Source organism: Nomascus leucogenys, chromosome 22a (assembly GCF_006542625.1).
Source record: "Nomascus leucogenys isolate Asia chromosome 22a, Asia_NLE_v1, whole genome shotgun sequence".
In the NCBI taxonomy this organism is placed as follows: Eukaryota; Metazoa; Chordata; class Mammalia; order Primates; family Hylobatidae; genus Nomascus; species Nomascus leucogenys.
Window position 1 is genome coordinate 72,821,519 of NC_044402.1, and position 23,806 is coordinate 72,845,324.

Genomic DNA, 23,806 nt, shown 5'->3' on the forward strand with positions numbered 1-23,806 from the left:
GGGAGTGCTGGGCAAAGGAAAGAGGGTCTGTCAAGTGTTTTTATAACATGTTGATCATCAATGGGCAGTGGGGGGACTGGAGAGCTAGGGAACATGTTGGGTTTTTTCCACTGCAATAATAGATCTTTTAAGAAATATGTGTTTGATTTTATTCAGCCTCCAGGTTAAATCCTGTTTTGAATATACTGCTAACCCCGCTGGTTATAATCCTTCAATATGTAAGTACCTACTACCTTTAAAATATGTCTATTTTCTGTCTGCCAGGTTGAAAGTTCTGCATAAATCACGGAAAAATAAAACTGCAGTGGCCAACATGGGTCTGTCAATTCTTGTGTAAAGAATTAAATGTATGTTTTGTCTCCCTTTTAATCAGGAGGGCACAGCACAGTGAGGGAGGGAAAAAACTCCACTTGGTCGCCGTTTGAGTTTTCCAGAGCAGATGGTTTAGGACAGAATGGCTTGGAAAAGTACTTATTTGCTACCACAACCGTTTCCTCCGTTTCTGTCTTTGAAAAGCAGTGTGGAAAATTGATTTTGTGGTTGTGAGGTGGTGGGTGGTGGCTGGTGGTTGTGAAAGGGCAATGGCAGGAGCCAGAGCACAGCACAGAGTTGCTGCCAGGCTGCCTTCTCTTCCCCATGCCCCCTCCTTCCCAGAACACCCGCCCTGTGTTCCCAAGAGCAAGCCCCTAGGGAATCTGCAGGCCGGCCCTGAGAGGTCAGAGACCTGGTCTCTGCTCCTGGTTTCAGCTTCGATACTGACTGACCCACAGGGCAAGTCCCTTAACATTTGAGTTTGTTTTCCTATCCGTTCAGAACAATGCCTAATAGTCATTAGTGCATACAGTTGTGCTGGAGATCAACTGAGAAGACATGAAAAGCAGTTTGTCATTTATTAGATACTGTTCTGCTTCCTTTTTTTGTAATTCAAAATAAGATTTTTTAAAATTTTTGTGGATACATAGTAGGTGTATATATTTATGGGGCAACACAGGATTTTTGACAAGAATTTTGACACCGTTAATGATACTCTTAACAATAGTGGCCATAGTAAGCTCTCCTCTGGCATGTTTTAACAGCAGCCACACTTCTTCAGCTGTGAGTCACCTGACCCCTGGCTCCAGAGTCAAGGCCAGGGGCATAGGAATTCCAAGAAAATCTTTTCTGCAAAGAGGAAGTGAAAAGAATGAGGAAATTCTCATCCCGGGTCCGGCCATGGTCCTGGCAGTTTGGGATTCTAGTGTACTGTATCTGCCACCAAGGGACACTTTGTGAAGAACAAGGTCATTCTGTCCTTTCATATGGTTGTCAGCCTTTACGATACTATGAGGTAATGAGTCCTCTGAAGTGTTCTCCCTGTTATCTAAAGTAGTACTGTTTTCTTTATTTAAAAAGATGTCCCTTAAATATTCCAGAATGTAACTTAATTCAAATAACCTAAAGTTGTTGCTTGAAACAGGAAAAAATAGCCACATAAGGACTAGGGTTGCGAGGATGGTGAAACCTCTCACACCTCACAGCTCTGTTCTTAGCTGTACTCTAATTCTTCTTTAACTTTATATGAAGTTTTATGTAACACTAATGAATGTATCCACTAAGACAACAGAATGAAGATACTGACCTGTGATAAAGTTCAATGAATTATGAAAAGGGACAGTTTAAATAAATGTACTATCTTTAATTTTTTTTAAGTCCCCCTTCACCTGATTCTCACTGTCATAAGCTCAGTTAGCCTTTATCTTTCCAGATTTCCAGCTGTCTGCAGGTGGTTTCTCCGTCTCCCCTTCTGTGGGGTCGTCTCCTGCTGTGTGGTCTCCCCGTGGGACCTGCAGACCTTGCATGAAGCATTCTTAGAGTGGATGGATTATGACTTTGTGCACAGGGGGAGCTGTGGCCTTTCGCTTTGCTTTTTGATGCAGCCGGCATTTTGTCGAATGTAGAAAGCAATTCTTTGTGTGGCTTTTAATGACAAGAAAATGTATACTGTGACTCCTCAGGATCTATCTTCCTTTCAGTATCATTTGTGTTATTTTTACCCAAATGCCATACCTTACACTAGCCCACTTGGATAATGGGCCCTTTGCCAGTGTTTGGAGTGAATTTCAGAGACAACGAGAAAACAGTGATTCTTTGCCTAGGCAGCCAGAGAAAAAGGGGAAACATTTTTATTCTATTCTGATGGCCATTTTTTCAAACCACTCTCAGTTTGACTGTAGATGTGAAATATCATCAGAGCACTCCTTGTCTTCCCCCAAATTAATCACCTATATAAAATACAGACTTTCTCCTAGCTGTAGCACAGCATTTGATGCCATGTGTATTACTTTTATGTAGCTTCTCCATTAACCAAGTGTTTATGGATGGCCTATTATGGGTGGAACTTTCCTTTGAAGACATTCAAAGAACATTTGCTTTCATTGCTTTTACTTCCACAGTAAATTCTAAATGAACTAAGACAGAACTTCTACAAAGCTACATAAGTTAATGCATCTAAAATCTTCTCCCAGTATCCAAGAATGTGAGCTTATTGTTTGACCGGGCTCTTTTAGCTCAGCAGTCCCCAGATGTGGTGCTCCATACATATAGAGATCTATGAGCCGTGATGAGTGTTCTACTTGGCTTGCCCCTCGAGTGGTTAGCAAAGGTGGCCTGCAGAGATTTTAAGATCATGTGGACTGTCGGGAAGGTTAGGGAAGGTTAGAGTGAATCTGGCAGATAAACGGTTTTCCTGCACCCACACGTCCCATACTTTTGCTGTGAGGGGCACTCAGCGTGTGAGCCTTTATCTGGTTCATTGTGAAGCTAGCAGGTCACTTATAAATGGATGATGTCAAGGCTGCAGAGGGCCTAAAATGGGGGAGCATTCCATTTGGTAGCTGTAACATTTAGGAATTCTCCAGATGGACACAAAAATTACTACTGAAACTGTCAGTGTTTCTAAATTTTGGTCTGAATAGCTCACATTCAGCATAAGAATGTCACATCATTTGTGTGTGCGTGTGTGTGCAAGTGGGGAACCAGTTACTCCCACTTCTGTTCATCTGTTCTATAAATCATATGTCTATCAGGTGTTGTGCTAGTTGCTGGGGACTGTGGTGGGGAATAAGACTGATGTGATCCTTGTCCTCGGCTTTGCCCCACTGTCGGAGACAATCAGGAAATGACAGCGTAGTGGGCCTAAGTGTAGAGACTGGAGAGATGGAATACTGTAGGATCGCGAGGAGAGGCCAGGACAGGCTTCCTGGAGGAGGTGAGGTCCAAGCTGAAATCTGAAGGGGAAGGGAGGGCTTAGCCAAGCAGGCCAACACTGCTGGGAAGTGGAAGGGAGAAGAAGGGAAAGACAGCCGGCTGAGGGAAGGAGTGACTCCTGCGGTGGTTAGGAGGCAAGTGAGACCTGGGCATCTAAGACCCTGTAGAAAGCAATTACCTTTTGTGTTTGTGATAGAGACTTAGAAGCTGGTGCTGCCTCTGTCCCTCTCAGTATGACCCCAAGCCTCCCCAGAAAAGGTCTCTTCCAACTCTAAAGTGAATATTAGAATGTGAGTTATTCATTTTCTGTGTTTTCTGTAGCAGATTTTTGTCCTGGAGGTTGCCTTCTCTAGCCCTCTGCACACTTTGGTTTGCTTTCCCTTTTGATGGTTAGTGAGTGCTCAATGAATGTAAGTAATTTAAGTATTGGCCCATGAAAAACAAAGTTAGCAGCCACATCTAATGAACCAACAAAGAATGTGTTCTGAAGTCAAAAAATGAGATTCTGATTGTCCACATCCTAGCTTCCCTCCAGGTTCCATTAGTGTAGGTTATCAAGAACAGGCTGTGCCTTCTAGCCCAGTGCAAGGTAGGCAGTTTGGTTGTGGGAGCTATATTATGTTGATTGACAGGCCCTCCATCCACTCAAAAATATATAATTTACCTTTTAATTCTTTTTTATCTTTATTATTTTTTATTTTTATTTTTTTGAGAAAGTTTTGCTCTTGTTGCCCAGGCTGGAGTGCAATGGCATGAATTTGGCTCACTGCAACCTCTGCCTCCTGGGTTCAAGCGATTCTCCTGCCTCAGCCTCCCGAGTAGCTGGATTACAGGCATGCACCACCAAGCCTAGCTAATTTTTGTATTTTTAGTAAAGACAGGGTTTCACTATGTGGGTCAGGCTGGTCTCAAACTCCTGATCTCAGGTGATCCACCCACCTTGGCCTCCCAGAGTGCTGGGATGACAGGCAGAATTCACTGCACCCGGCCTCTTTTTTATTTGTTAAGGTAAAGGTCTCATCCTACCGTCAAAAGACTTCTCCATCTCTAAAATACATTATTCCTCTGTTTAGACAACTATCCTTTATCAGTGCTTCTTAAAACTTTAATATGTATAAGAATCATCTGGTGATGCTGTTATTAATAAAACAGATTCTGGTTCCGTAGGTGTGACTGGGCCTGAGGTTCTGCATCATCACAGGCCCTCAGGAGATGCTGCTGTTCTAGAGACCTTTCCCAGATAGCAAAGGCACGAGGTCACTTGAATAAGCATTGACTGTTTAAAGGGAGAAAATCAGTTTAGGTCCTCAGGGGGAGTGTTGGATTCCTCTGCTTATCATTAGTATTCTGTGGGTTCATGAACTTCAGCCAGAAACTGATTCTTAATAACTGCTGCTGCCGAAAGGTTTTAACTTATTCTTGAGCTCCCCCAGGTGGCACAATGAAAATTTAACTTTGAAACATTGTTAACAGCAAAAGGAAGGAAAAGACAGCTTGATTTGAACCATCACAATTGTGCAAATGCATATTACCAGGAAATACGAAGAGAAACAATGGCAATGTTTTCTACAAGGAATTAAAATCTTAAAAGGAGGTCAACATGCTCGTGGCTGGATTGTGCATGAATGCACTTACGTTAATACGATTTTAATTTTATCTAGCAATTGTGGGCACACTTGAAGCTGAAAAAGAAAGAAGAAAATCTGGGCTATCCTCAAGAGTTCAGTTTCGAAACCAAGGTTCTGAGCCCAAATATACTCAAGAACTAACTCTGAAGAGGCAGAAACAGAAAGTGTGCATGGAGGAAACCCTGTGGCTACAGGTGAGGGCTGCAGATGGTCACATCTGTTTTATGAAGAGGACAGAAAAAGGTTATATGGTGATATACAGATTTCTGAAATTTATTCTAGCAACCTCTTAATCAATACAAAATCATTGTTTTGGAATTCTCCAATAGCATGTATACCCCACTTAACTCTGACTGCATGCTTTTCATGCAGGATAATATCAGAGATAAACTGCATCCCATTCCCATAACTGCTTCAGTGGAGATCCAAGAGCCAAGCTCTCGTAGGCGAGTGAATTCACTTCCAGAAGTTCTTCCAATTCTGAATTCAGATGAACCCAAGACCGCTCATATTGATGTAAGTCTCTCTGACTTTCATTTTGCCGAAGTTTTTTGCCATTTATGACGCTAAATCAAATGTCTTTGAAGGGAATAGAACTAGTGATTTGCTTTAAAGGCCATTCTTTTGTATTAATATGTTTCTAATGTATGCAAAGTTAGAGAAGACTTGTTTCCCAAATTAGCAATAAACATAAAAACATGAAATACAATTTGGGGCCAGAGCATATTTTCCTTCCTCATTTTTGGTCATTATAACTTATCGAGACTATAAATGGTAGAGCTTATATTCTAACACTGTTTCTCCTTTAGCTGTACATAGAAAGAAAAATACATTGTGTTTTATTTACCATTGAGAACACTGAAATGTAGAAAGTAATATGTTGCTAGTCAGAACATTAAAATCAAGGAATATCAAAATTCAGCAAAGCAAAAAAGTATTATTAGCATACAGTAGTCATTTAGTGCCTAATATAACCTAAGTCATCTTTGGAAGAAAAATGTATATTAGATGGCCTGCGGGATACCTCATATGAGGTGGGGTCTGTTTGCTAGGGGTTTAGGATGGTTAAGATGCAAGGCTAGCCCGGGGAGCTATGACAGCTTGATTTGGCATTATGTTCTTGCTTTCAAAATCTAATTGATGATGAACGGGTGTGGTGGCTCATGCCTGTAATCCCAGAACTTCGGGAGGCTGAGGCAGACAGGTCACTTGAGGCCAGCTTGAGACCAGCCTGGCCAACATGGTGAAACCCCGTCTCTACTGAAAATACAAAAGTTAGCGGGTATGATGGAGCATGCCTGTAATCACAGCTACTCAGGAGGCTGAGGCAGGAGAATCACTTAAACCTGGGAGGTGGAGGTTGCAGTGAGCCGAGATGGCACCACTGCACTCCAGCCTGGGCAAAAAGAGTAAGACTCTATCTCAAAAAAAAATCTAATTGCTGATGAGTGTCTGTCCACTCTGGGGCTCCTGGTACTGGTGCCTTACTGAGGCAGCTTTGCGGAAGTGAGTCCTCACTGTCTCAGGAGCTGATGCTTACATCTGCATATTGTCAATCATTTTTGTCACCAAATATAGTTCCTTATACTTCTGTATACTTTTATGTACTTTTGTTGTTATCCTGTTAATATTTCTTGTGTACATTCCCAGCTCCATAGCTAGAGATGATTTTCTGTTTATTGGTGTGATTATCAAGAACCCATTAGCATGGTGCTAGTATGCCGTTTGCTTACCTGACCTTAAGCTCTCTGTTTCATCATCTCTACAATGAGGATCATAATAATAGTATCTTTTTAGAGGCCTGTTGTGAGGATTAAATGGGTTAAGATATGTAAATCCAGTATTATAATAGTTGGCATCATTATTATTGATACTTCTTTAGAATGGTGGTATCTCCACGTTACCTATGATGAAACTTGGACTCTGAAAGGTTAAGTGACTTGCTAGCTAAGTAAGCGGTAGAGCTGGGTTTCAAACCCAAATCTGTGTGGCTGCTGGGTCACACTCTTCTATACCACACTGCCTCTATGCCCTGGTCAAAGTGTTCTTCAAACACAATTTTACTAAAGGACAGAATGGAAATTTGATGTGTGGTAAAGTACATTTAAAGCTTGAATTCTGCATTGGTAATTGTCACACAGGGAAATGAACTGTGTGGAATAGCCACACATCGATGCCTTCCTGAGTCCTGAATGGTGTAAAATGACAATAGTTTCGTTTTCCTACAGGTGCACTTCTTAAAAGAGGGATGTGGAGACGACAATGTATGTAACAGCAACCTTAAACTAGAATATAAATTTTGCACCCGAGAAGGAAATCAAGACAAATTTTCTTATTTACCGATGTAAGAATCGTTCCGTAGCACTAGCAAAAATGATTCTGGCTTCATGGTGGCTTTGTGTTAAGAAAGTTTACTGGAAATATATTGAGGACTTTGCCTTTTTGTTTTTGTTTTCTTTTTTTTTTTTTAATAGTCAAAAAGGTATACCAGAACTAGTTCTAAAAGATCAGAAGGATATTGCTTTAGAAATAACAGTGACAAACAGCCCTTCCAACCCAAGGAATCCCACAAAAGATGGCGATGATGCCCATGAGGCTAAACTGATTGCAACGTTTCCAGACACTTTGACATATTCTGCATATAGAGAACTGAGGGCTTTCCCTGTAAGTATTGTTAAGAGACCAGCTGAGAGGGGAAAAAACCAACACTGTGTGGCAAATGAGTGGATTGTGACCTAGTGCGTGTTTCTTTTGCAGGAGAAACAGTTGAGTTGTGTTGCCAACCAGAATGGCTCGCAAGCTGACTGTGAGCTTGGAAATCCTTTTAAAAGAAATTCAAGTGTAGGTGATGCCTTCATATACTGTATTTTACTGTTTTAAATACCATTGCAGTGTCTATATGCACGGCCTGTGTTAACAGCTATTTATGTTTTTTTAGGTCACTTTTTATTTGGTTTTAAGTACAACTGAAGTCACCTTTGACACCCCAGATCTGGATATTAATCTGAAGTTAGAAACGTAAGAGTTACATCAACCTCTCCATTCAGAATTATTTCATGAAAACATGGGCAGTCAATGAATTGGCCCTGATCTACCTCATAAAAGAAGTCTAATTGTAGTGAGAAAACTGACTGGTAAAATACAACCCTATTGTTTCCTTTTCATTTTCAGAACAAGCAATCAAGATAATTTGGCTCCAATTACAGCTAAAGCAAAAGTGGTTATTGAACTGCTTTTATCAGTCTCGGGGTAAGTGTTTGTGTTTAGCATAACAAATCAATGTTTGAAAGAACCATTTACAATCCTCACTAAAACTGGTGTTTTTTAATTTGACAGAGTTGCTAAACCTTCCCAGGTGTATTTTGGAGGTACAGTTGTTGGCGAGCAAGCTATGAAATCTGAAGATGAAGTGGGAAGTTTAATAGAGTATGAATTCAGGGTAAGTTGGAGCAGTTGGTCTTTTCATTATACCAAAAGCTGACATATACTAGGTATGGTCTTGGGTATGTCATTTTAATAAATCAGTAATATTAATAAGCATTATAAATAAATCATAGTTAAAAATTAGTTTGCCAGCTTTTAAAGAACATACCGGCTTATAGTAAAAATTTTATCCTCCAGGATGGAGAACAACTGTCACTGTTCAGAATCCAGTTCAGTTTAGAATGTGTTATGATTTATTCCTTCCTCCTTTATAAGGTCATCTTTCTTATTGCTTGTGGTTGAAAGAATATTAATGTATGCCTACCTTTCACAAGCCCAGTTTTGTGGTGAATGTAGATTTGGTATACGCCTGTAGGAAAGGCAGTGATTGGCTCTGAACCATTTCAAAGTAGGCAATCACAGTGACTCTCTTTCCTGTTGAATAAACATAAACACATGGTACGGAGTCCGCTCGTTAACTGACACATGGGTTTAGGTCTGTGTGGCTGAAATCACATTCCTGAAGGCATAGTGACCATTGTGGTGAAAGCCTCAAATGGCAAGCATGGGCCCACCTCTGACTCCGGCAGAATGAAGAGGCTGAATCTTCCTCTGTGTGTCTCTTAGCATTACAGACACAGCTGGGGCAGGTGGTGGTGGTGGTTATGATCTCTATGCAGGTGCAGCTGGAAAAGAAGTCTTCGGGTTCCGGAACAGTCTCGACACCAAGAGGGCTCTTACCTCCTGTGTTTGGCTTCTGCTGCAGGACGTCACTCTGTTCCCAGCTTGGACTCTCAGATTCATGGCTGTCCTAATGGTTTTGCAGAATCTCCTCTGGGACAGAGGCAGCTTCATTTTTGCAGTGGATGGGGTTTTCCAGAAGCAGGTTGTTGGTACACTGCCTTGGCTCAGGCCTTGTCATTGGCCAAGCAGGGTGGTTACAGGGCAGTTCACAAATTCACACATGATTTTCCCTGGGCATATGCTGAGAACATGGTATATCTACACTGCTGATTCTGTTGCATACAGCAGTTGTTCCTAGAACGAGTTAGCTATCATTTGTCCTTTGACCTTTTTGTTTTTATTTACAAAAATCTTTAGGCACAAGTCTTTATTTTGAATGCCCTATCTATAGTCCATTTTTGGAGCCTGTGCTTTTATTATAGGACTCCGCTAGATATTTTAGCATCTTTCTCTTGGTAATAGGAGCTGCTACTTTACATTGAGAAGATGAGACTGAGATAATATGTATTACTTTCTAACAGGTAATTAACTTAGGTAAACCTCTTACAAACCTCGGCACAGCAACCTTGAACATTCAGTGGCCAAAAGAAATTAGCAATGGCAAATGGTTGCTTTATTTGGTGAAAGTAGAATCCAAAGGATTGGAAAAGATAACTTGTGAGCCACAAAACGAGATAAACATCCTGAACCTAAAGGTATGTTGGTAGATTTATCTAATGTCTCTGTAAATGCAAATTAGAGAAACTAACTTTTTGGGGGAAAATCATTACTGTCCCTAGGAAACTGGCATATTCTGGCAGGTTGACTTTCTCTTTGGTTGTCACAATTTCTCTTTTCTAGTTGAGTAACTGAGGCAGGCTGAAGCACTTTTGCTGGTTAGTGACCATTATAGTACATAAGGCAGAGTCATTCAGTGCTTGCTGAGGCAAATGGTATTTTCTGACATTTCATCATGACCCAGTATGTTACATAATAAGGAGAACTGGGGGATGCTCCTGGGTAATAGTAGCTGCTATTACCCAGGGGCCAGCCGGTGTTCACTCCAAGTAGAACCAAACTCATTGGAAAAGATAACGGCATCTTAGCAAGTAACCTTGAAAGCTTTTTATGCTTATTTTTAAAATAGTAATTATTTATTGTGTACTCATTGTGTCTCAGGAACTATGCTAAGCATTTTGTTTTCATTTTCTCATTTCATTCTCTGGATGGTCCTGTGAGGGAGTTTCATTATCCCTACCATTTCACAGATGAGGACATTAAGATTCAGAGAGCAAGTAACTCTGTCACTCAGGTGTTGAGACAGATTCCACATTCAAGCCCTGCTCTGCCTGATGTCAAAGCCTGTACTGTTAACCCCTCTCTCTATACTGCTCCATCTTAGATAACTGGCCTATCATTTGTGTTCCAGTTTGATGAAGGTTTGCATGTTTCTTTCTTTTATTTTAAATTCTAAGGTGACTGGGTATGATCAGTGATCAGAGTTGGTGGCTTATAGCATAATCTTCTACTCATCAATGTTAAAAATCAAGATAATCCATTATTACTAATCTTTGCTATAAGGAAAATGCAATTTTAAAAGTTCTTGTATGGCTTAGTTTTCATTGCTCTGCCCTGAAAGCTATATAATGGGTCTTTTTGCTTCTTTCTCTGTTCAGTGTCACTTATTCCTTCAAGATGTGCTAACTACCATGTTTCAGGAACAGAGCTGGAGGCTAGGGATACAGGAACAAGATTTGATCTCTGATCTCAGCATGCTCACAGTTTGGTGGGGATACAGGGGAACAAAGAAAGCGTATTTCTCTTTCTCTGAGTTTTAAGGTCAGAGTGGGAATAAATTACTTAGTCCTATGAGTAAATCAATAAACTTGAATTTAGAGTGATAATACTTGCTGGTTTTACACTTCTGTGCCTTTGGCAGGAGAGAGGCAAATATTGTTGATTATGTGAACCTGGCACTGTTTGGGAGGGTATGCTCAAGAGGCTTCTGTGGTAGCGACAAAGAATTACATAAATTGGAACTATTTTGGATATAATTTTTTTCAGGAGTCTCACAAATCAAGAAAGAAACGGGAAATTACTGAAAAACAGATAGACGATAACAGAAAATTTTCTTTATTTGCTGAAAGAAAATACCAGACTCTTGTAAGTATTTGAGAGGATGAGGGGAAGGACTTCTTCAGAACAATGTCTTTTGATGACCATTCTTCCTTTTCTCTCTAGAACTGTAGCGTGAATGTGAACTGTGTGAACATCAGATGCCCGCTACGAGGGCTGGACAGCAAGGCGTCTCTTATTTTGCGCTCGAGGTTATGGAACAGCACATTTCTAGAGGTATGACCTTGGCATGAGGCTGTCCCATGGAAGTAATTTGCCTTTGCCTAGGACACTTTTCACTTCCCTAATGCATTCACTAACTGTCTCCAAACAGGAATATTCCAAACTGAACTACTTGGACATTCTCATGCGAGCCTTCATTGACGTGACTGCTGCTGCCGAAAATATCAAGCTGCCAAATGCAGGCACTCAGGTGAGAGGTTCCCCAGCTTCATTCAGGTTCAGAACATGTCTCTTTTCCCTGCACCCCACACTCATGTCCTGAAGTCATGTGCTTTGGTGCTCATTTCCCTCATAGCCCCGTTACGGAGAAAACTGTCTTAAGGTACTGGCACTGCAAGCTGTATTTTAATAGAATCATTGAAAAAAAGAAGTAAATCTAGGGTCATCCAGTTCAGCAGTGCCCATGGTAGGTTTGAGAACTATTGGCTCAATTCAGAGAATGGGTGCACCTCACAGCCCTCTAGAAACCTGTCTCCTACCATCTCTAATGCTGCAGCCATTGGCGTAATGCCCCAGTGATGGCCTGTCCCTTGGCCACCTGTAATTATTAGAAAAGATCTCTTCATAGCTGAATCCTGAACTGAACCTTGTAAGTCCCTGGTTATGCGCCTCAAACAAGTCTAAAATAAGTTCTCTCTCTTGGCCATGTAGCAGCCTCTCAAATAATTGAAGGAAATGGTCATGCCTCCTTGGATGTTTCTTATTCTTCTCAGAGCTTACGCACCCAGCTCTTGAGTTATGCGTCACATTGGGCAGAGGTGAACTGGCTGCTGGCCTCTCCCTTCCTGGGCAATGGGATTCCCACGTGGACAGAGCAGCTGAGGGTGGGGTCTGCTTGGTCCCACTTACCCTGGGGCCTTTACCTCTCAGCATCTTAGCACCACACTTCTGTCAGAGCTGCCTAAAATTTGCTTTTTCAAACCATTGCTGAGCAGCATGTTTGAATTTCTAGCAGCTGCTATTTTTCTGTTAGCGTTCTACCGAAACTGCCAGGTGTTTTCATCAGAATTTGTTGTCAAGCTGTGTTTCCAGTATCCTGTCCTTGAGCTATTTGTAAACATCTAAATGTATGCCTTTAAGTGTATCCTTACATTTTATTTGCTTTGGGTCCATTGTTTCAGTTTGCAAAGTAATTTTGAATCTTGCTTCATCATTTGCTTTCTCAACTTTCTATCCCTGAAAGTTTTAAAAACTGAGAAGCATGTTCTCTATGTCTTCATCCAGGTAATGACGAGTATGTTGAATAGGACTAGGTGTAGAACCTTGTAGTGAACCAATAGTGAAGGGTTCTCTGTGGGAGTCTAGAACCCACAGGGACTGGTATAAAGATCTCGAGGCAGAATGACTGCATGTCATGGTGGGAATCATGAATGGGAATGTTTTGCAAAAGAGACTGGAGAAAGAAATACTGCAAATTACTGTTCTTAGTTAATCTGCCAGTCTGCTTATGGAAATGTTCTGGATTCAGTCATTTAGCTAGCTGAAAATTCAGGGATCCTCCCTAATCATTCTGTTTTCTGAAATATAGCGGTCCTTATGATTTATTATCCAAATAAGAATATATTTTTGTTTTTATTTGGTTTTTTGAGATGGAGTCTTGCTCTGTTACCCAGGCTGGAGTGCACTGGTGCAAACACAGCTCACTGCAGCCTTGAATGCCTGTGCTCAAGCAATCCTCCTGTCTCACCTCCTGAGTAGCTGGGACCACAGGCATGCCACCACGCCCAGCTAGTTTTTCAGTTTTTTTGTATAGCCAGAGTCTCACCATGTTGCCCAGGCTAGTCTTTAACTCCTGGGCTCAAGCAATCCGCCTGCCTCAGCCTCCCAAAATGCTGGGATTATAGGTGTGAGCCACTGCACCCAGCCCCAGGATACATTTGCCTGAGACAAATGCTGTACTGGGCAAGCTGCTGGGATAAGTGGTATCAACCAGCACTGTCCTGGTCTCTCCAGGACATATCAACAGGCATCATAAGGGACTTTCAAATAAACCACACCTTCCCTAAGGATCCTTTCTCTGCATCTACAAAGGCAGCAGGTATAGCTTTCTATAACCGTAAATCAACAACTCTGAAAATCACTGAGATTTCAGAGCTAGACAGAGAACACTTTAGAGGGAAGGGACTAACATTAATGAAGCCTTAATAAAATGTCTACAACTTACTAGATACTTTATACTCTATCATTTAAACTTCAGAAAAATGCCAAGGGTAAACATTGTACTCATTTTACAAACAAGGAAGCAGACTCAGAGAGGGGATATAATTTGAGACCCTTGATTGAAACCCGTAATTGTCTGACTTCAGGGCTTCTGTTCTTTGACTCTGTGACACTTGGTCCCCTTAAAGTCCCCAAATCTCAAATTTAGATAAGAAAACTGAATCCAAGGAAAGCTATCTCCCCCTCATGGTCGTCCGACCAGCAAGTAGAGCTGAGACCAGACCTTGGGTCTGATGTCTCCTCTTCAAGTGCTCTCTTCTTCTGGAAGATGATGGAACTCTGGGGCCCCTCGTGTCCAGTCTAATGACTGGGTCACAAATGAAAATGAGGTTCTCTTGGGCATTTTATGTTCTTAGAGCTTAGAGAACTCATGCCTCCCAGTGGGAATTGATGTCTTCACAAATTGGTAGATTTGTGAATTGGTTACTGGTCTCATATCTAGAACCCATGTCTTTTGAAAATTGAGACATTTTCTTAACCTCTAGTCTTCTGACACCTTTTCTGTTTTCTGTGATTTCTGAAATACAATAGCTCAGATGTCATATCTGCACATTTCTTGAGTAGTTTAAGCTGTAGTTTTTCTGGGCTTTGAAGATCTAAGCTTAATTTGGCTTAAAAAAGCAAAAAAACTTTTTTGTTTCTTTATAACCCAACCAATTTCAAGAGTTTTGTGTTCACCTTTTAATAAAACACAGTTAAACTTTGGGAGGCCAAGGCAGGCGGATTGCTTGAGCCCGGGAGTTAGAGACCAGCCTGGGTAACATAGCAAAACCCTATCTCTACAAAAAAAACACAAAAATTAGCCAGGTGGGGTGGCACATGCCTGTATTCCCAGCTACTTGGGAGGCTGAGGTGAGAGATCACCTCAGCTTAGGAAGTCGAGGCTGCAGTGAGCCAAGATTGTGCCACTACACTCCAGCCAGGACAGCAGAGTGAGACCCTGTCTCAAAACAAACAATAAAAAACACTTTTAAATTAGGACACTATTATAATGAAGTCAGGGAGAGCAGCAGTCACATAATTGAGCCAGGGAAGCCATGCTATATTTTAGCATCAGTTAAATTAAATCCATCTTGTTAATAAACACCTATGAAAGACACAATGTATGCCTTCCCTGTGCTAAATGCTAGAGATGCAAAGTTGGGTAAGATACAGTGTCAACTGTTAAGAATGTCATGCTGTAAGAGACAGAACCAGGAAAACATTGTCAAATTAGCTAGGGAAATTGAGGGGGATTGTTTATTGGTTGTATTTATATTGTCCCCATTTATCCCTAAGGAGGCAAGTAGAGAGTATCCAAGCTTCCTGGCTGTCAAAAATTTTTTTTAAATGACCAAAAAAATGCATAATTCTTCAGGGGAATAAGATTTTCCCTTTTGGTTCTAAATTCGGAGAACAACTTAAGATATGGATCCTTTTATAAGATGGCCTCTTATAAACACCAAGAGTGGATGATGTCCTTAATAGATGATTTTGTAAAAGATATGAAAATCCCTTCATTGGGTGACTTCCTGTACTGAAGTTCAATGAGAACAGTGGGTGGTACATTACAGAGTTAATTTAGAGAAGGTATTTTGGCAGTTGACAAGCTAATGTGGTCTAAGCACTGCTCACTGGTAATCGAATTTAATGCATCAACAGAGCTTATATCCCTCTTCCCCTTATGGGCACATGGTGGATGAGTTTCACAGGTGTGCGTCATCCCCATGGAAATAACTACACTGTAATGAAACCAAAGGTAAGAAATTATTTTTGGAGTTGTAAAGCTCTACAGTAGTTTCCACTCACCTGTTCATCAGTAACAGCTGGTGTGACAAGACAGAACCAGGCTTGGAGCTCTGGGAATCACAGCCCACCCTTTGTCTTCCATCTTTGGCCACCTGGCTCTATGGCCAGCTTCCCCTTGTTCTCAATCCCAGCTGGAGAATGACTGTCATACCAAAAACAAAAACAAAAACAAAAAAACCTTCAGTTGACAGTTTAAGCAAACAACCAATAAAATCTTCCTGACTGGCCTCTCGCCCTCCAGAACCACAGAGCACATCTGCCCTTTAAATGTGTAGCCAACCCAGTCCCTGACTTTGGTCCTCAGTCTTTGATGCCCAGTGAGTTAACAATATGTGGAAGTTCTGGTTTGAATGGTGCCAGGCCTGGGGCTTAGAGCTTCAGCTGGATTCCCATCCACCCTGCCACTCCAGGCTGCAAAATCAAAAATTACTTTGCTCAATTGTTAACAATGTTGGATCCCAACCATTTATGGGGGTGGCTTTCCCCTATTGTCAGCTGTTTTAAAGACACTTGTGCACAGTGTCATTATAATAAAGCTGATTCTCCTTGCCGAAGACCAGTTTCCACTCTCCACTTCCAGATTTATTGGAACTTTTTCTTACAAATGAGGATGGCCCTTCCACATGACCACCTTGCCCTAAGGATACACTGTATACCTTCCTTGTGTTGGATAATAGGGCAACAAAGTTAAACAAGATACAGTTTAGGCTAATTGAAATCATCTATTTGGTTTGTTTCATTGTAGTCAGCTTACCAACCACATAACTATTCTATTGCTTCACTGGTCTGTCCCTGTTTCTTCTTCCCTTCTTTGTAGATGTCCCTGTGCTGAACCCAGTAATCTCTTCCCTGTCAGGGGAGGGAAGGAGAGGGGAAGTGAGCCATGAGGCCACTTTGGGGCTCAGAGCTTGTAGAAAACCTCATTTAGAGCATAACAGGAAACATGGTGGCTGATAAAGGTGTTTTATGCCTGCCTGTTACCATCAGTATAATTGGCTAAATCTCAAGATGTGATTGCTGTCTATTGAATGTTTAAAGAAAAGCAGTTTTACTGCTTTTAAGTATTTTTTGTAAGTCAGGTGGGGTTGAGAAACTGTTTCCTAGAAGTGGAAAGGGAAGTACTTTGATGAGAGATTTTTTTAAAGAAAAACACCACCGCATAGAAGTATTGAAGCACAGTGTAGACATAGCAGCATCCAGGGTTCAATATGGACATAGAATATTTGACTGAAAACACTTCTTAGAAGTTAAATGCTCCCCCTGAGTTTTGTTTCCCTTTACTTTACATTCTCTTAATTCAGAAATATCAGAAACTTCAAACCAGTAGATCTCTAATCAGTGTAGTTTACAAAATCATGTTCACAGTAATCACCAGGTCTTTAGCATGCTTTGAAAAATGGTTCCTGGTATCACAAAAGTTCATTTGCATTCTAAACCCATGTAACTGAGTTGTTGGAATTGCCAGAAGCAGCCTTTTAGGTTTCTGAGTAAACACTATTTCTATTTAATTGATATTTGCAAACTACCCTATGTTTAGAGTTTTAGCTTCTCAGCAGCAGGAGCAACTTAAGCGCTAAGCTGCCTCTGAGTGGGTCCAGGGTCTAGTTTGTTCATATAGCTTTTTGTAGAAGATGGCACCAAGCCATTTCAGGAAATGTTACTGTTTATGAGGGTCTTTAGTGTGATATCCTAAGAAAAAGGTAAAATGGTGTCCATCAGTCATGCAGCCCCATCCCTATTTTTGTATTTCACAACATCTTTAAAGCCCGAATGAGGAATGTTGGCTACTGGTGCCTAAACTGGCCCTTTTCTTTCCATTGCTGAAAATTAATTAAAGTATAGGCCAGGTGAGGTGGCTCATACTCATGATCCCCACACTTTGGGAGGTCAAAGCAGGAGGATCGCTTGAAGCCAGCACTTTGTGAGCAACATAGTGAGACCCTGTCTCAACAAAAAATTTTTTTAAAAATTAGCTATGCGTGGTGGCATGCGCCTGTAGTCCCAGCTATCTGGGAGGCTGAGGTGGGAGGATTACTTGAGCCTGGGAGGTTGAGGCTGCAGTGACCCATGGTCACACCACTTGCACTCCAACCTGGGCAACAGAGTGAGACCCTGTCTCCAAAAAAAAAAAATATATATGATTGTTCTCAAAAAGATACCAGGTTAGATAGAACAGACTGGCTGTTAGATCTATTTAACTGGGTATCTTTTTGAGAGCAATTTGTTTAGATAGATACACAGACTGGCTGTGTATTGATAATTGCTGGAACAGGATGATGAATACATAAGGGTTCATTATACAGTTTACTTGTGTTGATAACAAAATAAATTTTTTTTTAAGATAAATTAATGAAGTAACCACTTTGTCAGAATACAACCCAGCATTTTCAGGATTCTGGGGAAAGATCTTCAAGTAATGTCTCTTGAAGCAATATCCTGTTCAGAGAAAGGATCTTGCATCAGAAAGTCATCTCATCCATTCACAGGCTGCACTGTCCAAAATATATTCAAAAGCAGAATTAGAACCATAAACTCCTGGTGTGAACTCTTGCCGCTGCATGCAGTAATGCTGCTTTCTTTTCTGCCCTGTAGGTTCGTGTGACTGTGTTTCCCTCAAAGACTGTAGCTCAGTATTCAGGAGTACCTTGGTGGATCATCCTAGTGGCTATTCTCGCTGGGATCTTAATGCTTGCTTTATTAGTGTTTATACTATGGAAGGTAAGTCATATCTGGCATTTGAATTTCATAACAAACTTTATTTCATGTTTTAAAAAATGGGAATCAGCACCGATGGTACGTTTTCTTTTTCATTGCTTCCTTTTTTCTAACATTAGGAAACTCTTTTGACATAGCAAATTTGAGGAAAATTTTACCATGAACACCTGTATATTTACCGAATATTTTGTATTTAAAGTATATTATTTGTACACAATAAGTTTCTTCGTCTCTCATACATAATTTAGCATGTTTAGCAAATAACAAATTTAGATTTTATTACTTTAGCATTTTCTTCACCTAAGATTGAAGTCTGGATCTAAGCCAAATTGTTAGGGCGTTGTAATAATCTGAATCTGTATCCCTGCTAATTTCAGTTTCTGTGAAGAATGTTCATAGCAGCCATTGGTGTTGGTTATGCTTACAGCTAGATTCGGAAAAGAGTATGACATGAATGAAGAACTCTATCTCAAGGGGGTCATTATAGCATGTGTCAAACATAAGGAAGGTCTAGGTTCAATATGATGTTCCTCATTAGAATTTGGCCCTTTGACTGTAAATAAAATGTAATATCTTCCCCTGATTCTACCAGTGAAGAGTCTACATTATGAAAAACTGCATATGAGATGGATACAAACTCTTATTGCCCAAAGATAACAACCTAAAAATTTTAGATTATTCCCAGTGAGTGAGAGGCTTACAGTCTCTTATCTGCCATTCCAAAAAGCTCTGAAACCTTGAAGTATATAATGACTTATTTGGCAATAAAACCTGATGTGATGTGAAGAGAGACTACTTCCAAGTCTTTATCCTTTATGATTAATTTCACTTCAGAAATATTAACATTTTGATTATAGTAGCATTAGGTATGCAGTGCATTACTCTTTTTAAAGGACAAAAATTTTGGATTCTCAAACATGTCCAGTCTGGAGGGTTCTGTATGAACCATCAACCCCCTAGGATCAAACTATCCTTTTCTTTTCATTGGATCCAAAAATATAATACATAAGGGTTCGAGATAGTCTTACTTGCAAATATTGAGCATCTGTTTTTGCTTTATTTTTTCAACTGACTTTTGCCAATTTGAGATAATTTTCTGATGTCTTCTAGACACGGGATTGAAGCTTGGTATCTGCTCATGACAAAACTCCTCCTGGTATGGAGTTTTAGCCAGTTTTACCTCTAATGTTTACCTCGGGCAGTAGGTTCCTCTGGCAAACATAGCCAGTCAATATAAAACATTTTTTCAAGGAGATGCCTTGAAGAAAAAAAAAAATTTTGAGACTGGGTCTGTCACTCTGTCACCCAGGCTGGATTGCAGGGGCATGATCATGGCTCACTGCAGCCTTGACCTCCTGGGCTCAAGCAGTCCTCCCACCTCAGCCTCCTGAGTAGCTGGGACTACATGCCACCACATCTAGCTAGTATTTAAATTTTTTTTGTAAAGATGAGGCCTTGCTGTGTTGCCCAGGCTGGTCTTCAACTCCTGGGCTCAAGCAATCCTCCTGCCTTGGCCTTCCAAATTGTTGTAATCACAGATGTGGGCCATTGCACCCGGCCTTGAAAATTATTTCGATATCAAAAACTAAAGTTGGGGTTTGATATTTGAGGATGATGTTGTGTTTTCTGGAAGAGGTCATAAAGATGGTCTTTTTCAGAGCATTGGCAGCCTTTAATGAGGGTGAGACAGCAGTGGATTTAAAGTTAAGAAGCCTAAGCTGTATATAATCTTGGTCAAATCATTCCATCTCCCTGGGGCCTCTGGTTGCCTTGTCTGTTAAATAAGTTGATTGGATTATTAGATGATTTCATTATTTTGGAAGTTTTTATTTTGTTTTTGTTTTTTGAAGCTCTGAAGTATCCAGGCTGTCAAGGGGACTCTAAAATACAGACAACTTATGCAACCCCACATGAGAAGCATTTTTATTACTTTATACTTTTATTCAACTGAATAATATGTTAAAGTCATAGGATTTTAGGGTTAGAACTACACTTCAGTGGCCCTTAAATTGGATTTCGTATAACCATGTAGAGGGCAAAGCTAAACTAGGCAGGATGAAGATCCCCACTTCAACCACAGTAGTTCAGATTGTATCCATTTTAAATATCAGGATTCTGTACAGGATTTTGTTTGCAGGTGAAAAAAAAAAAAGTCCCTTGGGCTGGTCTAAATCACCTTCATTTTGCTAACAAAGATGCTCATGACCAGGCATATTAAGAATGTTGCCAGCCGGGCATGGTGGCTCATGCCTGTAATCCCAGCACTTTGGGAGGCTGTTGGCGGGTGGATCACGAGGTCAGGAGATCGAGACCATCCTGGCTAACACAGTGAAACCCTGCATCTACTAAATATACAAAAAATTAGCTGGGCTTGGTGGTGGGCACCTGTAGTCCCAGCTACTAGGGAGGCTGAGGCAGGAGAATGGTGTGAACCCAGGAGGTGGAGCTTGCAGTGAGCCGAGATCGTGCCACACTGCACTCCAGCCTGGGCAACAGAGTGAGACTCTGTCTCAAAAAAAAAAAAAAAAAGAATGTTGCCAAGTTGGAGGCAGGACCAGGCCTCTTGGTTCCTGGTTCATTCTTCTTCCCACCCTGTTTACTAGCACATATTATTGAAAGCTGCCCAACAAAACTCTGTACTGATGGAAATGTTCTGGAGCTGCAGCATCTAGTATGGTAGCCATTAGTCATGTGTGGCTGTTAGGCACGTGGAATATGGCTGGTTCAATTGAGGCATAGAGTTTTAGATGTAATTTAAATTAATTTTAATCTGAATAGCCTCACAGAGCCAGCAGCTGCCATATATTGTACAAAGTGAATCTAGGCTTTTACCTTCATGAGTTGCTGGACTAGGAATCAGAGTTTTTCAGGAGATTTTATTTGACCAGGTTAAATTTTATAAAAGACAGTTCCATGGCCTTATGAGCTAGATAAAAGTAAATAGGAAAAGTTCTCTATCATTGAAGAAAGGAAATTATAGTAGAAAGTGGAACTATACTTTTATACTCATTTAGAGTGACCTAACCTGAGGAGCATTGGGTCCCTACCATTTAAGGGTTTTATGGTGCTCAGAGTTTGGGAAAATGACAGCAATCATTCTTTCATGATGGTGTATTCGAATTTGTATTGTGATTCACCCCACAGATCCAAAGGCCTCAAGTAAATGGCATTTGTTCCATAAAATTTACTGTAAAAGGCAGAAAAATACCCACAGTATATCTATATTTTATTTGGATTTGTGCTTTTATTTAGAGAATTTATTTTCTAACATTTGTCTCAATAAACTGCCGAAGTCAATCTTTTGCCTCTTTTGAAGTTCATATTCTCCTGCAGGAAGAAACTACCCAAAGCTACAATCAGCAACGTATATACGTTTTCCCTATTAGAATGATTTTTGTCCACAAGATTTCTGTTACAAAGAGAAAAATCAATGAGCTGACTAGTGTCATCCATATAAATATTTGACCAGAGATGTATGGTGAAGGGTGTATTGAATGTGACAACGAAACAATGCAGTGGCTGTTCACTGTTGGTTGACTGAAAGTGGTCTGTTTGTAAACAAGCCACTAGTAGAAAGCAGATTAAAATTTGAGATGTTCTGTTGTTTGGCTCTTATACACAAAACTGTAAAATTGACTAAATACCTTGCTTCCTTGTAGTGTGGTTTCTTCAAGAGAAATAAGAAAGATCATTATGATGCCACATATCACAAGGCTGAGATCCATGCTCAGCCATCTGATAAAGAGAGGCTTACTTCTGATGCATAGTATTGATCTACTTCTGTAATTGGTAATTGATCAATGTTTTTTAATTGCTAGCTGTGGGACCCGCTATGGTTGTGGTGGCTAACTTTAAGAACAACAGCTTGCTATGTGTGTCCCATTAACAGATGTTTCCAAATGTCCACACTGGCTTGCCTTGCTTGGATTTGTTTTATTTTATTTCACTTGAAAGCTCAGTTTTTGTTTTTTTTTTTTTTTTAAATGCACAATCTTTCGTTGCAGGTGAGTTATTTTATGTTCTTGTTAAATATCACCCACAGCAATGAAGAAAATTTGCAATATTTGTACACACAAAATGAGGCTTTTAGCCCTCCATAGTAGCCCAGCTTGCCATGTGTTATTAATTCGGTATGTAGCATTCCACTAGGGAATTCAAAGATGCATAAGAAATCATTCTAGATTTCTTGTTCATTTTGGAATTTTCCACAGATAGAAGCTGTGTCGACCGCCTAATTAACCTGTTGCATGTTGGAAATGTTGTTTCTCTTGGTGAGGCTTCCTCACTGTCATCTTTTTGTTCTCTTTGCTATAAAGTGATGGGGTAAGGCTTGGAATGCTTTTTACTGTTGCTCAGGAATCGTTTTATGCTAGCTAAGCATGCAACTTCCATTTCCTGCATATCTCCTACAGGTCAAAGACCATTACAACAAACTATGACGGGCTTTTATGGCCAACTTCAGAAGATGATCCCTTACCAAAGTTACCTTCCATCTACAAAATTCTAGTACAAAAAATACCCTGAACAGTTTTTACTGCAATATGTTGCGATGGAGTTTGACCATATTTCATGTGTCCAGAGATTTTATCCAACCTTGGATCTCAGTTGATTTTAAATTTAAGTTTCTCTTATTTGGAAATACATGGAAATAGGAATTGCTAGTGATTCCTTTCACCATTTATGTGGGCGCATGAGAGGACAGAATTACTCCTTTAATCCTTTCCATGGCACTATCACGGTGAATCACAACATTGCCATTCAGCTTTACGTATTACCCTTAATTTCCCTCTTTGTTTAAATGGGGTAGACAGCAGTCATATATTGTAATAGATAGGTACTTCGGCTTTTTTTTCTTTTTTTGCACAGAATAATAAATGAATCCATGTAGAAATGACCTGGAACAAAACATCTTGGTCCATTTTGCCTATTGATTTAGTGATAACTATGCATATAATTTTATCTTGCTCCATGGCATTTTTATAACATTCAACATAAATGTCCTGTTACTATTGATGTCACATAATAAACACATTAATCAACCATTCTATTAATATCCTCATTCTTCTAAATTGCATTTTAAAGTTGAAAACACCTTTTTTAAAGAATATATTTCATTTAGAAATGTAATCTCAATTCAAATTTTTTCAGATATATTCTCAGTAAAAATATACTTTGGATCAGATTGAATATTTAAATGAATTTTTTATATATATACACACACACATTAACAATTTAAAGGTAAATGTATTTTTGCAAAAGAAGAGAAATTAGGGAGTGCTCTGAAATTCAGTGTAGTGATACACTTCTCAAGTCCTATGCAGCACATGATTTTTATTGCAGGAAACAGTTACTATGTGATTAATGAAATAGCTTAATTAGAAGCACAATAGCAAATCCAGGCAACATAAATGACCTCCTAGCTAATGAGAGAAGTGATATGTGTACTAGAGCCTCAGAGGAGAGAAAAAGATTATAAAGTTGACCTGTTGGAACACTGGCATATTCAAATAGTAATTTGTAAAATACTTGTGACATGATTTGCATTTTATTAGTGGGAAAGGGGCATGAAATCTTTGGTTTATGCTTTTTAAAAATTATTCTTAATCTAATCTGATAATCAGATGTTTTACATATAATATTGTGATTATTTTTAAATATGGAAGCACTGTTTTCATAAACTCTTAAATTGTTAGTAAAGAGGTAGC

At 40.0% G+C, this 23,806-nt stretch overlaps 1 protein-coding gene and 1 long non-coding RNA gene across 5 annotated transcripts in view; one reads left to right on the forward strand and one right to left on the reverse strand.

Moving 5' to 3' along the window:
• The window catches only part of ITGA6 (integrin subunit alpha 6), a 79,248-nt gene that overhangs the window by 53,024 nt on the left and 2,418 nt on the right, over positions 1-23,806 (forward strand). For 3 of the 4 annotated variants that reach the window (XM_030804141.1, XM_003253714.4, XM_030804140.1), the window contains 14 exons: positions 157-218; positions 4,908-5,068; positions 5,247-5,390; positions 7,103-7,218; positions 7,349-7,538; positions 7,632-7,715; positions 7,813-7,892; positions 8,046-8,123; positions 8,211-8,313; positions 9,563-9,736; positions 11,085-11,183; positions 11,262-11,372; positions 11,470-11,568; positions 17,979-18,104. In XM_030804141.1, coding sequence (XP_030660001.1) covers positions 157-218; positions 4,908-5,068; positions 5,247-5,390; positions 7,103-7,218; positions 7,349-7,538; positions 7,632-7,715; positions 7,813-7,892; positions 8,046-8,123; positions 8,211-8,313; positions 9,563-9,736; positions 11,085-11,183; positions 11,262-11,372; positions 11,470-11,568; positions 17,979-18,104 — 1,627 coding nt within the window. Of the gene's footprint in view, positions 1-156; positions 219-4,907; positions 5,069-5,246; positions 5,391-7,102; positions 7,219-7,348; positions 7,539-7,631; positions 7,716-7,812; positions 7,893-8,045; positions 8,124-8,210; positions 8,314-9,562; positions 9,737-11,084; positions 11,184-11,261; positions 11,373-11,469; positions 11,569-17,978; positions 18,105-21,760; positions 21,891-23,806 lie in introns of all 4 variants that reach the window. The other variant, XM_003253713.4, reaches the window with a different exon arrangement.
• Positions 14,572-23,806, reverse strand: part of LOC115832523 — a 58,537-nt gene continuing 49,302 nt past the window's right edge. The window contains exon 3 of the long non-coding RNA XR_004028043.1: positions 14,572-15,528. This is a non-coding gene — a long non-coding RNA (uncharacterized LOC115832523). The remainder of the gene's footprint in view (positions 15,529-23,806) is intronic.